The 15,216-nt window shown below is 48.7% G+C and overlaps 1 protein-coding gene across 1 annotated transcript; it reads left to right on the forward strand.

The window, feature by feature from the left end:
- The first annotated feature begins 2,630 nt into the window (after window positions 1–2,630).
- LOC137305245 (uncharacterized) lies at window positions 2,631–11,790 on the forward strand. The gene is made up of 2 exons (XM_067974090.1): window positions 2,631–2,657; window positions 8,781–11,790. The coding sequence occupies exon 2, from the start codon at window positions 8,950–8,952 to the stop codon at window positions 9,784–9,786; it is 837 nt and encodes a 278-aa protein (XP_067830191.1). The 5' UTR covers window positions 2,631–2,657; window positions 8,781–8,949; the 3' UTR covers window positions 9,787–11,790.
- Window positions 11,791–15,216: the final 3,426 nt, after the last annotated feature.

Raw genomic sequence — 15,216 nt, forward strand, 5'->3', positions numbered from 1 at the left:
ACCGCTTTTAGCCAATCGTAATCGAGCCCGTGACGTCTTGGGGGAGGCGGGACCGGCGATTGACACCGCTGTTAGCCAATCGTAGTCCACCCCGTGACGTCTAGGGGGCGGGATCGGCGATTGACACCGCTTTTAGCCAATCGTAATCGAGCCCAGGACGTCTTGGGGGCGGGCTCGGCGATTGACACCGTTATTAGCCAATTGTACTCCAGCCCATGACGTCTTGGGGGCGGGCCCGGCGATTGACACCGCTATTAGCCAATTGTAGTCCAGCTCATGACGTCTTGGGGGCAGGCCTGGCGATTGTCACCGCTATTAGCCGATCGCAGTGGAACCGATGACGTCTTGTGGGGGCGGGCCGTCGCTAGGCACGCTTTATTTCTACTCCCTCCCCCCCCCCACATACGCGCATATAAATACACCAATCACAGAGCGGGCCCCGCCAGCTAGCCTGTGATTGGGCAAAAGAAAAGGGGGCGGGAACAACTCCCCGCCGATTCCTGATTGACACCGATTTTAGCCAATCGAAGGCGAGCCGGTGACGTCGATGGACACCCCCACCCTTCCCGATAACGGGCCTCGCGAGCCAGTCGGTGAATGGGTAAAAGAAAAGGGGGCGGGACTCCCGCCGCCGAGCTTGATTGACACCGCTACTAACCAATGGAAAACGAGCAGAGGGCGTCACGTCCCCCTCCCCCCGGGGCTGGGCTGCTTAAAGGGACCACGTCCCTCGGGGAGGTCTACGGTTGGTGAATGAGCATCCAAGCGCCGGCTGTGACCCTGTCCCTCCCTCCCTTGTAACCCCGTCCAGAAAGAGTGGACATGGGTGAAGAAACGTGTTGTCCTCCAGGTTAAAGTAACCTGTATAGGGGGTTGCCAACCCTCCCGGATTGCCCTGGAGGCTCCAGGAATTGATGATTAATCTCCTGCACACTGGCTACAGTGAGCAGACCCGAGAGAAAAGTGACAGGGTCGTTAAAAGCAATCTTTTTTCAAAGAAATAATTATTTTAACACTTGTTTATTAATTATAACAAGATTTTGCACCAGACAAGTGCCAGGCAATGACCATCTCCAACAAGAGAGAGTCTAACCACCTCCCCTTGACATTCAACGGCATTACCATCGCCGAATTCCCCACCATCAACATCCTGGGGGTCACCATTGACCAGAAACTTAACTGGACCAGCCATATAAATACTGTGGCTACAAGAGCGGGTCAGAGGCTGGGTATTCTGTGGCGAGTGTCTCACCTCCTGACTCCCCAAAGCCTTTCCACCGTCTACAAGGCACAAGTCAGGAGTGTGATGGAATACTCTCCACTTGCCTCCAACAACACTCAAGAAGCTCGACAGCATCCAGGACAAAGCAGCCCGCTTGATTGGCACCCCATCCACCACCCTAAACATTCACTCCCTTCACCACCGGTGCACAGTGGCTGCAGTGTGTACCATCCACAGGACGCACTGCAGCAACTCGCCAAGGCTTCTTTGACAGCACCTCCCAAACCCGCGACCTCTACCACCTAGAAGGACAAGGGCAGCAGGCACATGGGAACAACACCACCTGCACGTTCCCCTCCAAGTCACACACCATCCCGACTTGGAAATATATCGCCGTTCCTTCATTGTCGCTGGGTCAAAATCCTGGAACTCCCTTCCTAACAGCACTGCGGGAGAACCTTCACCACACGGACTGCAGCAGTTCAAGAAGGCGGCTCACCACCACCTTCTCAAGGGCAATTAGGGACGGGCAATAAATGCCGGCCTCGCCAGCGACGCACACATCCCATGAACGAATAAAAAAAAAAGATGAGAGGGGAAAAAAGGCTGTTTGACAAAATGGGGTGGTTGGAGACGAGAAGCCATGTGATGAAACCTCGAGGGATACAACCAAACCAAAGTTAACAACCCTAAACCTGTAGCCAATCACTTTCTGTACTTGTAGATAAAAAGACTGATGTGGCGCTTGGCCAATGAATTGTACCTCAACCTGAGTCAACACCGTAGAGGGTACAGAGACAATTGGAGCAGATAAATGTGTTTTGGCGCACCTTTTAATTAAAAAAAACACAATGGCGCTTTCCTCGTTAATCACATTTTCCTCACCTCCCTGTAATTCTTGGGTTACTCTCATCGATGTGCCCATGAGTTGGATCTGTACACTGACTCACAAAATATATGTATGTGCTAAGGACGTATGTTGTAATCAGACCAGCAACAGAACTTTGCAAGCTGACCTGGTCATTTGATAAAATTTGCTAATATGTCACCACTAATGGTTGTCTTTATATTGTCGTAATGTTAATTTTTAACGTTTGTCAAGTAGATTCTTGGATTGTGTAATTATATGGTTTGAAAGAAGCATAGAAAATACAGGTTTGCATAGTGCCATGTATTTTAGCAAGAGGGTGGGTGTACTTAGGCACCTGCATCTCTGTGAGAAAAATAACTTACAGAAACCCAGGAGGTCACTGAAACAACGCTGAGGCATTAGAATGGTGAAAAACCAGCAAGAGTCAAAAAACAGGTTGTCCTAACCTAGTATAAACATACTAAGACCCGATAATCATGAAAGGCTACGCACACAATAAGACAGTAAACAATCTGTGGTGGTTTTTGAGAGTCAGCATGGTGGAATGGTTTACAAACGGGAGAGGTGCGTATGTGCAGAACAACGCAGCCGAATAGTTTAAAAGATGGACATGCTCCCTCCTAAAAGTTAGATTTCTCAAGAGGGAGTGGTGGGAAGTCCATTGCCACAGGAAGTCCGCGAAGGTCAGGTCAGGTTGTATTTTTTGCTTGTCATTTATTGTAATCTATAGACAGTTGTATAATACTGTTGTGAGTCAATCTATTAAAAGCTTGCTATTTTATAACCACTTGGGCTAGAATCAAGAAGGATTAACAACCCATAGTTGGGACAGTAACGGGGAAAATCGGCTAACAGATTCTAATGCCTTAAAATAACTAATTGATGCTACAATTGTACAGCTAGACAGCAATTCTAAGATGGTGACCACTGAACTTTTGATTTGAGAATTGACCCTTACAGCATCACAGTTTTAATATGCTCGTGTGAGGTAACCATCTGATACAAAATGTGCCTTAATAGGATAAGCTGATTAGAGATGAGCCAGTGCGTTATGGCTCCCAAGTCTGAGGAATCTGTAATCACTGCGATATGGCTGCAAGGACAATACTTCTGCAGAAGAAGAAAAAGAATCTTTGAAAATCATTTTAACCGATCTTGTCAGGTGGGAATCCCACGGGGAGGGGTGGAACCCCGGTTTTACAGCCCACCCGATACTGACTTCAACGGAGAGTAAAATTAGTTGGGGTGTAAAACCAGCATTGCCTCCCAATCCCGTCAGTTTCCCGATGGGTGTGTTAGGTTAAAATTGTTCCCCAGTATTTTTTTAATTAGGGTTTGCATAGAATGGCAAGTTCAGGTTGGTGCTGAATCAAAGCAACAGATTCGGATGGTTTTAAATTTAACTGACTAATTTGTATCGCTCATTTACAAAATCAACCGGCGAACCCGCACAGAAGCAGAAACTCCATTGAGGAGCAAGGGCCGCCAATCCCACCCGCTGCCAGATCTCGACAGCAGCAAATCCAGGAAATCGCCAGTAGAATAACCTCCCCGCTCCCCTCCCCAATAAGAAAGACTTGGATTCATATAGTGCCTTTCATGACCTCAGGACGTCCCAAAGTGCTTTCCAGCCAATGAAGTGCAGTCGCTGTCATAATGCAGCAGCCAATTTGCGCACAGCAAGATCCCACAAACAGCAATGTGGTAGTGACCGGATTTAGCAATGTTGGTTGAGTGATGAATATTGGCCAGGACGCCTCCTCTTCTTCAAAATGGCTCCATGGAATTTTTTACAGCCACCTGAGGTTTAAGGTCTCATCCAAAAGACAGCACCTATCTGACAGTGCAACACTCCCTTAGTGCTGCACTGGAGTGGGACTGTGAACCCACAGCCTTCTAACTCATAATGCTACCCATTGAGCCACCATTGACAATGCAACGACAGTCCCTCCCAACACCTCTCCAAGGTCCTCACTCCCGCCACATGAATGCCTTCAAAGTGTACGCCTTTTTAGATGTTGCATGTACATTACCAGGAATGTTTGAACAAACAGCAAAGAAGAAAAAAGCTAACAGCAAGATGATTCATTAATCTTCACTTCATTATTCCAAATCTTTAACAATGGAAAACTAAATATCACCCATGTGCAAACCCCTAGTGCCCACCTTCTGTGCTCTTTTGCCTATTCTGGTTCTCCTACTTGGTGCTTCCCCAGTGGCTACAGCTCGGGAGACGGAAGGCTGCTGAACCTCCTTGAGGTGGCCTTGATGGGCGACCTGGAGGAGCTCTGGGCATAGAGCGCCCGTCTACAGACTGCAGCGTTTCGGCCGTGACCGGAGCAGACCGAGCCAGCTGGCTGCCTGGGACCAACAAAGGCACTGGCTGAGGACCAGGTGCGCTGTGTTCCCGAGATAGGAGGGCAGGTGCCACTCACAGGGGGCTGCGCCACTGGTGTGCGGCAGCGCAGAGTGCAGGTGTGCCGGAAGGCTCTCGAAGCCCCTTGTCCATGCTCCCCTTCAGGCTTCGAAAGCCAGAGGAGATGCTGGAACCCAGAGGCAAGATGGCAGCAGTCTGAGCTCCCATCGAAGCTGCCAGAGATGCCACCAATGGCTCCTTTGCTGTGGGCCCCACTACAGTGTTCATCGAGCTGACCACTCGCCCCATGGTTTCGATGCCGTGCGTGAAAACCCCACACAAGTTACAGCTGGACTCCTCCATGCTCTCAGATATTGTGCGCAAGCTTTCTGACAGGCAGGACAGTGCACTTCGAAGATCTGTGTGTATCCCCATCACTCTTCTTCGATAGTCTGGGCCCGTGAAGTCCACATCAGTGCCCTCCGCAGCAGGGCTAGGATGTGAGCTCCCCATCTGGCTATTTGCTTCCTCAGCCGTCTTAGCCCCCTGCCCTAGCTCCTGCGCACTTGTGCTGGGTGACTCTCCCAGTGCACACCCCGCTAGCCTATCCTCCAAGAGACGCGGGGTGCCGGTCTCTGAGCGAGGGTAAAGTCGAGTGATGCTTTTTCTTTTAATCTGCTCTCCTCCCCTTCCCCTGCTCTCTCAGCAGCTGGACCTGAGATGGAAGAGAGGGCCAAGGGTTAGCAGTCAGTGGCAACGCTATGCAGAGACAGACAACAACAACCGCCTTGCATTTATATAGCGCCTTTAACATAGTAAAGCATCCCCAGGTGCTTCACAGGAGCGTAATCAGACAAAATTTGACACCGAGCCACATAAGGAGATATTAGGGCAGGTGACCAAAAGCTTGGTCAAAGAGGTAGGTTTTAAGGAGCGTCTTAAAATGGAGAGAGGTGGACAGGTTTTTAGGGAGGGAATTCCAGAGATTATGGTCTACACAGCTGAAGGCACGGCCGCCAATGGTGGAGTGATGGACATCGGGGATGCGCAAGAGGCCAGAATTGGAGGAGCGCAGAGATCTCGGAGGGTTGTGGGGCTGGAGAGAGGTTAGAGAGATGGGGGTGGGAGGAGTGGCCATGGAGGGGTTTGAACACAAGATGATTGGCTGCTCGAAGCAGCTGCACTTTGTCATGCAGTGAATGTGGGGGTGAGGTTTCAGTGAGAAGGAAAAGAAAAAGAGGGGAAGATGTCCAGAAACCCTGTGAGATGTTGATCCTGAGCCTCACCAGTGTAGGATTTAAACCATTACTTTCAGGATTATAATCTAATCCAATCTAAGGACTGGTTCGTGACAACAACAAGACTACCATGGTACTGGTATTATGGTTAAAGGCAAAGCAGATTTATTAAGCACATCACAATTAGTACAAAAAGGTGATACTTAACAAAGAGAAATAGTTACAGTCTGTTCCTTGAAACCTCGGAAGTAGCCCTCCAAGTGACTGTGGTCTCTCTCTCTCTCTCTCTCTATCCCTCCAAGTGACTGCGGTCTCTCTCTCTCTCTCTCTATCCCTCCAAGTGACTGCGGTGCGGTCTCTCTCTCTCTCTCTCTCTATCTCTCTATCCCTCCAAGTGACTGCGGTGCGGTCTCTCTCTCTCTCTCTATCTCTCTATCCCTCCAAGTGACTGTGGTCTCTCTCTCTCTCTATCCCTCCAAGTGACTGCGGTGCAGTCTCTCTCTCTCTCTCTATCCCTCCAAGTGACTGCGGTGCGGTCTCTCTCTCTCTCTCTCTATCCCTCCAAGTGACTGCGGTGCGGTCTCTCTCTCTCTCTCTCTATCCCTCCAAGTGACTGCGGTGCAGTCTCTCTCTCTCTCTCTATCCCTCCAAGTGACTGCGGTGCGGTCTCTCTCTCTCTCTGTGTTCTGTTGACTGAAGAATTCTCTTCTTCCTTGCCAGAATCTTGTGCGCCTTCCTCAGCTTTTGAGGTCTCCTCTTATCCCCTTTTTCAGGTCTATGTGGCAGTTCACTATCCCATCCACATCTTCCCATTAACCATGTCTCTCAGCCTTCAGAAGTTACATTCCAAGCATAGCTCCTGGTACCGTCCGTGCCTTGTTGTTACAGACTTAACGGTACCTTATCTTAGAGTTACATTGCCAGCCTTCACAGAACCATTTGTACAAACAGAACTCTATTCACTAGCTTGCGGGGACTCGAGACAGGGAGACCTAAGCCCGTGTGACTCCTTGATTTAACTAACCTTCAATCCCATTTATCTACATCAGACATCATGCTATTACAGCATATTCCTCCCTTAGCACCTGTGATTTCCCCAAGGTCTGTTAATTCCCACTTTAATGTGGTCAGCATTCTTACTTTTAACTGCAAACTTGACTATAATAACCATCATGCACCCTTCTTGGCCCACCAGCCCTTTCTTATTGAATGCATGTTACATGGTTCTTACTACATTAATACACAGTATAATTTACATTTATTGATTCATAGTACATTTCATCCTACTTCTACTTTTGATTATAATTATACTAAATTATATCTGTTATTGGGTTAATCCTTACACCAGTCGCCATACTCCTGACAGGCTTCCTGCCCACAATGTTCATCACCTCCGCTTCGAGTGGGGACAGATTGTTACCCTCCTCCTGTGGCTGCCTGCCCCCCTGTTATTGTGTGCCTGCTTCTCCTGCAAGGGAGAAAGAAGGGAATGAGTTAGTGGTGACTGAGCAAGGCATTTGGAGGCCTTGCAGGTCAGGTTAGAATAGCGTGGATCTCATTTCGAAGAAGAGCAGGGGAGTTCTCCCTGGCGTCCCGGCCGATATTTATCCCTCAACCAACATCATTAAAAAAACAGACTATCCGGTCATTATCTCATTGCTGTTTGTGGGATCTTGCTGTGCGCAAATTGGCTGCTGCATTTCCTACATTACAACAGTGACTACACTTCAAAAAAGAACTTCACTGGCTATTAAGCACTTCGGGACATCCTGAGGCTGTGAAAGGCACGACATAAAAGCAAGATCTTTCTTTCTTTCCTATTGTGTGATAGCTGCCAGAGGCGTAGGGAAGTGAGACAGTAACAGGTGCAGAGTGTGCCAGTAGCCTGGAGGAGACTCAGTGAAGTGAGCTGCTGTGATTGTAATTGGCAGAGGAAAGGCTTGCCAGTACTGGGTCTACAGGTGGCGCAGTCAGCAGAGAGTAACACAGACCACATCACAGAATCGTACAGCACAGAAGGAGGCCGTTCAGCCCATCGTGCCTTTGCCGGCACTTTGAAAGAGGGATCCAATTAGTCTCACCCAAGGCTGACTGCACTGCTTCCTAATCTTATCGTATTTCCCCCAGGATCACAGAAATGTGGAACTCCCCACCTCCCACAGTCCCCTCTTAGTCTGCCATTTTCAAACCTAATATTGGCACTACTTGATTACTAGAACCGTACAGCACAGAAGGAGGCCATTCGGCCCATCGTGCTTGTGCCGGCTCTTTGAAAGGAAGAGCTAGCCAATTAGTCCCACTCCCCTGCTCTTTCCCCATAGACCTGCAATTTATGTTCCTTTTCAAGTATTTATCCAAACCCCTTTTGAAAGTTACTATTGAGTCCCTTTCGGGCAATGCGGCCATAACACTGCATAAAAAATGCCTCATCTTCCCCCCCCCACCCCAGTTCTTTTGCCAATTATCTTAAATCTGTGTCCTCTGGTTACTGACCCTTCCACAGTGGAAACAGTTTCTCCTTAGAGGAATTAGGAGTCTTACCTTAGCAACCCTGCACAGATCGTTAAACTTCTTCCGACACTGCAGCCATGTTTTGACCGCCATGCTTCTTGCGTTGACGTGCTCGGCCACCTCTGCCCAATGGAGCCGGGCAGCTAGCCTGGAGACCCCTGACCCCTGTGGGGTGGAGTACCTCTCTTCTCCCGCCCAACTGCTCAACCAGGACCTCCAAAGCCAGGTCAGAAAATCTCGGGGCCCTCCCTGTGCCTGCCATTTTCTTTTGCCCTCACTCTTGACGATTGCACCAGCTGGTGGGAGGTGCAGGCTGCCTTTAAATGATGTCGGAGACGCCCAATTTCCCGCCCCCCTCGTTGGGCGCGCTGGGCCCCCATTGAGCGAGTTGGAACTCTTATTGGGCGAGTCGCCAATGAACAGCGGGGACTAGCGCCAATTGTAACCAAACAAGCGGGCGGGGCACGAGTGCCACTTCCCACTCACCTCCCTGCGAACGAGCGGGCGCTCCGCCTATTTCGCGCCGCCTTCCGAGCGCCAAAATCGAATTTCACACCTAGTGAACTTGTTTTCTTTTGGCAGAAGTGAACCGTGATGAAACGAAAGTGGGCGGAGAGAGAGAGAGAGAGAGACAACTCTTTCCTGAAACCGAAACTAAGGGATAAAGCCTTGTTATTATTGAGAAGGAGATACTTGGCCAGGACAAGCCCGGAGGAAGCAAATCCTTTAGGGGCACTTGTCCCGAACTGGAATGGGCTGCTGTTGGGGGAAAGACTCGTCCGATTCCTCGCCCCAACCCGGAGATGTTGATCGGGTGCGGGGCCGGGTGAGAAACCAGCGCCCGGTGCCCGTGACCAGACCCCCTACCCGTGACAACAATTACCTGGGCAATGCCAACGCGGCGGTGCCAACCCACCCGGTGGCACGGCTGCCCCCCCGCCGTCTGCCCGAGCCCCGGGAGAGACAACGAGTCCCCGGGGTGGTCTTGCCGGATATTTCCAACCAGCTGCCCGTCTTCAGAAAGCCCATCGCCCAGTCGGTGACTCCCGCAGCCCCGGTCTTTGTGAATGTCTGGCGGTACCAAGACCAAATTGGCATCGAGGATGAGGATGAGGATGATGAGGAGGAGGAGGAGAAGAGGGAGAAGGAAAAGGACGATGAGAGACCTTTCTTCCAAACCTTCTTCGCGGCGGTGAACCGTTCCCAGGGCTATCCCGGGATCCTGGCTCGCTGGCAAGTGGAGGACCGGGAGGCTAGCAGCAACCGGACGGGCAGAGTGGACTGGTACAACGTCTGGCTGGAGACCGACGTCGGCTACATCAAGACGCTGGAGCGGGTGCAGCAACGTGTCAAGCGCAGAGGCTTCACACAGGCTGAACGCCACAAGATGCTGGACCGAGCCAAGAAGGTGGTCAATCGGAGGGCAGGGGCTTACGAGGCGGCGAAGCTCAGGGGAAGCGCCGATTCCGGGCACCTCACCGCTCTGAACAGTTGGAGGGACGTCCAGAAAACCCTCCAGAGCCTACTGGGGAACAACGCCGGCAAAGGCAGAAGGTCGAAAAACAGGCGGAGGAAGAGAGTCAGGTGAACCGTGCGAGGAAGGAAAAAAAGGACGAGAAATTCGTTTTTGGTGAGAGCCCCCAATCGCGGAAAAATCATCATAGAATGGGGACAGCGCCATTCGGCCCATCCTGCCCGTGCCTGCTCTTTGAAAGAGCCATCCAATTATTCCCACTCCCACTTTCCCCCCATAGCCCTGCAAATTTTCCCCCTTCAAGTATTCAGCTAATTCCCTTTTGAAAGTTATTATTGATTCTGCTTCCACCCCCCTTTCCGCATCGTTCACCTGAGGAAGGAGGTAGCCTCCGAAAGCTTGTGAATTTAAAATAAAATTGCTGGACTATAACTTGGTGTTGTAAAATTGTTTACAATTGTCACCCCCCTTTCAGATAGTGAATTCCAGATCATCATCACTGGCAGCCTTAAAAAGAATCCTCATTTCTCTCCCCCGCCTCCCGACTTTTTGCCAATTATCTTAAATCTGTGTCCTCTGGTTCGGGACACTTCTGCCACTGGAAACAATTTCTCCCTATGTGCTCCATCAAAACCCTTCATGATGTTGAACACCTCTGTTAAATCTCCCCTTAATCTTCCCTGCTCCAAAGAGAACAACCCCAGCTTCTCCAGTCTCTCCACATAACTGAAGTCCCTCACCCCTGGTAACATTCTGGTAAATCTCCTCTCCACCTTCTCTGAGGCCTGGACATCCTTCCTAAAGTGGGTTGCCCAGAATTGGACACAATACGACAACTGGGGCTTAGACAGTGATTTATAAAGGTTTAGCTTCTTCCTATGCCTCTGTTTATAATGCCAAGGATCCCGTATGCCTTTTTAACAGCCTCGTCAACTTGTCCTGCCATCTTCAAAGATTTGTGTACGTACACCCCTGGGTTTCCCTGTTCCTGCACCCCCTTTAAAATTGTACCATTAGTTTATATTGCCTCTCAATCTTCTTACCAAAATGAATCACATCACACTTCTCTGTGTTAAATTTCATCTGCCATGTATCCGCCCATTTCACTAGCCTGTCTATGTCCTCACCGATCGACAGTTCCGACGGGCCACAGCGAAAAATCGCGTAGACCTCCTGAGAAGACTAACACGGGACGCAACCAACAGAGTACCCTTTGTCGTCGGAGCGGAGAAACTACGCCATGTTCTCCGCAGCCTTCAACATGTCATCAATGATGACGAACACCTCGCTATGGCCATCCCCACACCTCCACTACTCGCCTTTAAACAGCCACCCAACCTCAAACAGACCATCGTTCGCAGCAAATTACCCAGCCTTCAGGAGAACAGCGTCCACGACACCACACAACCCTGCCACGGCAACCTCTGCAAGACATGCCAGATCATCGACACAGATACCACCATCACACGAGAGGACACCACCCACCAGGTGCACGGTTCATACTCCTGTGACTCGGCCAATGTTGTCTACCTCATACGTTGCAGGAAAGGATGCCCCAAAGCATGGTAAATTGGCGAGACCATGCAGACGCTGCGACAACGGATGAACGGACACCGCGCAACAATCGCCAAACAGGAGGGTTCTCTCCCTGTCGGGGAACACTTCAGCAGTCATGGACATTCAGCCACCGACCTTCGGGTAAGCATACTCCAAGGCGGCCTTCGAGACACACGACAATGCAAAATCGTCGAGCAGAAATTGATAGCCAAGTTCCGCACCCATGAGGACGGCCTCAACCGGGATCTTGGGTTCATGTCACACTACACGTAACCCCACCTGCGAACAAATGTTATCTGTTTTTAATATAACGGGTCATTGACTGTCTTCCTTATCTCTCTCTCTTTTTTTGGGGGGGTTTGTATATTCGGTGGCCTTTTTAGGTGACACCTTTCTGTCTGCTCACTGTGATTGCCTTGGCAACGGGCAGTAATCACCAGGCATTGTTCTGTGATTTTAAAATGCGAAGGATTCGAAAATGTCATTTCCATACCGTTCACCTGATGAAGGAGGAAGCCTCCGAAAGCTTGTGGAATTAAAAATAAATTTGTTGGACTATAACTTGGTGTTGTAAAATTGTTTACAATTGTCAACCCCAGTCCATCACCGGCATCTCCACCCCCTGAAGTCTGTTATTATCCGCCTCGTTGTTTACTACATTTCCGAGTTTCATGTCATCTGTAAACTTTGAAATTATGCCCCCTATACCCAAGCCCAGGTCATTAATATATATCAAAAAGAGCAGCGATTCTAATACCAACCGCTGTACACGTTCTTCCAGTCTGAAAAACAACCTTTCACCACTGCTCTCTTTATTCTGTCTCCTAGCCAATTTCATATCCACTGTCCCTTTAATCAACCCCTTCCGTTATTTCATCAAAGAACTCAATCAAGTTAGTCAAACACAATTCGCCTTTAAGAAATCCATGCTGGCTGTCATTTATTAACCCATATTTTTCCAAGTGACAATTAATTTTGTCTCGGATTATTGTCTCTAGAAGTGCCCCCACCCCCGACATTAGGCTGACTGACCTGTAGTTTATCCCTTTCCCCTTTTTGATACAGGGGCAATCCTCCAGTCCTCTGGCATTGCTCCCATATTTAAGGAGCATTGGAAGATTGTGGCCAGAGTCTCCGCAATTTCCACCCTTACTTCCCTCAGCAACCTAGGATGCATCCCATCGGACTGGGTGACTTTTCGACTTTGAACGCTGTCAACCTTTTAAGTACCTCCTCTATATCTGTTTTTATCCTATCCAATTTCTCGACTCCCTCCTCCTTTACTCTGACATTGGCAGCATCCTCTTCTTTAGTGAAGACAGATGGAAAGTACTCATGTACTACCTCAGCCATGACGTCTGCCTTCACAAGAAGATCCCTTTTTTTGTCCCTAATTGGCCCCACCCTTCCTTTGACTACCATTTTGCTTTTATATGTTTATAAAATACTTTTAGGTTCCCTTTTATGTTAATCTATTCTCATACTCTCTCTCTTTTCCCCTCTTATTCCCTTTCTTAGATCTCCTCTGCACTTTCTGTATTCAGCCTGGTTCTCTATTACATTTATCATAAGCCTCATTTTTCTGTTTCGTTTTAATCTCTATATCTTTAGTCATCCAGGGAGCTCTAGCTTTGGATGCCCTTCCTTTCCCCCTTGTGGGAATGTGTCTACTCTGCACCTGAACCATCTCCTCTTTGAAGGCCTCCCATTGCTCATTTACTGCTTTGCCTGCCAGTTTTTGAGTCCAATCCACCTGGGTCAGATTCCCTTTCAGCTCACTGAAATTAGCCCTCGTCCAGTTGAGTATTTTCACGTGTGATTGTTCCTTGATACGGGCAGTATTGGATTGTCCGCCCTTTATACGCCCCGCCTGACACTCAGTTCCATTGCCAATGCGCCACTGGCCAAGACGAACTCCTACCCACCATCCATTTAGATGGCGCGTTTCATGATCTCAGGACGTCCCAAAGCGATTTACAGTCAATGAAGTATCCTTGAAGTGTAGTCACTGTTGTAATGTGAGGAACTACGGGAGCCAATTTGCACTCAGCAAGATCGTACTACTGACTTTACACCCATTTCAGACGGAAGTCGTGTTTTCCCCCTGTCTCTCTATCATTAATATTTTGCTCTACATTTTAGAGTTTGTTTCTGTGGGCAATTTTGGTTTATCAGTGCATTCTTTTAACTATTTTGTAGCCTGTACTGTTTTTTGTATATAAAGCATAATAATGAATAAAAATAATATTCAAAATCTTTCATCTTGTATCAATTCCATTATAAAGCTTTCACATTTGGGATTTGCTCTGTTCTTTATATCATTCTGCAGAGAATATTTATTTTTCCCAATTTTTGTGACTACGGGTAAAATTTCCTCTGCTCGTAGTGAAATCACAAAACTGGAAAAGGACAAGTTTGCAGGGCTATGGGGAAAAGAGTAGGGGAATGGGACTAATTGGATAGCTCTTTCAAAGAGCCAGCACAGGCACGATGGGCCGAATAGTCTCTTTCTGTGCTGTATGATTCTATGATAAAACATGCTTATAAAAAATGCATTGATGATTTCACTGCAAAAAACCAACAGAGAGAATTTGCCCTAATAAGAAATAGGAGCAGGAGTAGGCCAATCGGCCACTCGAGCACATGTTGCTCGTTTATTTGCTAGATTTTACTGAATTTCTGTTCTGTTTTTTGGTTTCTTGGACATGCTCTACATTTCTTCCATTTCGTAAGATAAGAACATAAGAATTAGAAGCAGGAGTAGGCCATACGCCCCCTCGAGCCTGCTCCGCCATTCAATAAGATCATGGCTGATCTTCGACCTCAACTCTGCTTTCCTGCCCGATCCCCATATCTCTTGATTCCCTTAGAGTCCAAAAATCTATCGATCTCAGTCTTGAATATATTCAACGACTCAGCATCCACAGCCCTCTGGGGTAGAGAATTCCAAATATTCACAACCCTCTGAGTGAAGAAATTCCTCCTCATCTCAGTCCTAAATGGCCGACCTCTTATCCTGCGACTATGCCCCCTAGTTCTAGACTCTCCAGCCAGGGGAAACAGCCTCTCAGCATCTACCCTGTCAAGCCCGCTCAGTATCTTATATGTTTCAATGCAGTACTGAGGGAGTGCCGCACTGTCGGAGGTGTCGTCTTTCGGATGAGACGTTTAACTGAAAGCCTTGCTGAGTGGGGTTAACAAGGGTCCGTCACCAGTCAAAGGTTAATGGTTTGCAAAATGCACAGCTGGCAGAGCATCATGGTTAGTAGCATTAAAAAAATATTTCCAATATCCTTACACTAGGACTTGAGCACAAAAATCTAGGCTGAAACTCCAAAGCTGCACTGTTGGAAGTGCCGCCTTTCAGATGAGATGTCTGCACTGTCAGATGGACATAAAAGATCCCACGGCATTATTTCGAAGGAGAGCAGGGGAGTTCTCCCTGGTGTCCTGGGCCAATATTTATCCCTCAACCAACATCAACTAAAAAAAAACAGATTATCTGGTCATTATCACATTGCTGTTTGTGGGATCTTGCTGTGCGCAAATTGGCTGCTGTGTTTCCTACATTACAACAGTGACTACACTTCAAAAGTGCTTCACTGGCTGTAAAGCGCTTTGGGGCATCCTGAGGTCGTGAAAGGTGCTATATAAATGCAAGTTCTGTCTGTCTTTGATTCCGGGACCTGTTGAATTCAAGTCCTCATGGCTCAATTGGTTGATGTTACAAAGGCCTTCGGCGCTTGACTGGAAAGAACCGCAAGTGTAGCAATTGAGGGGCCACCATCACCTTCGCAGCCACTGTAGGGAGGTGGGCTACGGCTTCAGGTCTTCCCGCAGGCGGCCAATTGACTCCTCGCTGAAACGCAGTCTGAGCACGGACAGCTCCTCCGGAGCAGGGCCTGGGAAGACATTCGTTCCCTGCACACTCTCTGGGGGAGGGAGCTGGGGGTGGGGACGGGGGTAATAGAAACATAGAAAATAGGA

Source organism: Heptranchias perlo, chromosome 39 (assembly GCF_035084215.1).
Source record: "Heptranchias perlo isolate sHepPer1 chromosome 39, sHepPer1.hap1, whole genome shotgun sequence".
NCBI lineage: Eukaryota > Metazoa > Chordata > Chondrichthyes > Hexanchiformes > Hexanchidae > Heptranchias > Heptranchias perlo.

Bases quoted from the DNA above. Each gene is read 5' to 3' on its own strand.
- LOC137305245 (XM_067974090.1), top strand. From the start codon at position 8,950: ATGGGCTGCTGTTGGGGGAAAGACTCGTCCGATTCCTCGCCCCAACCC.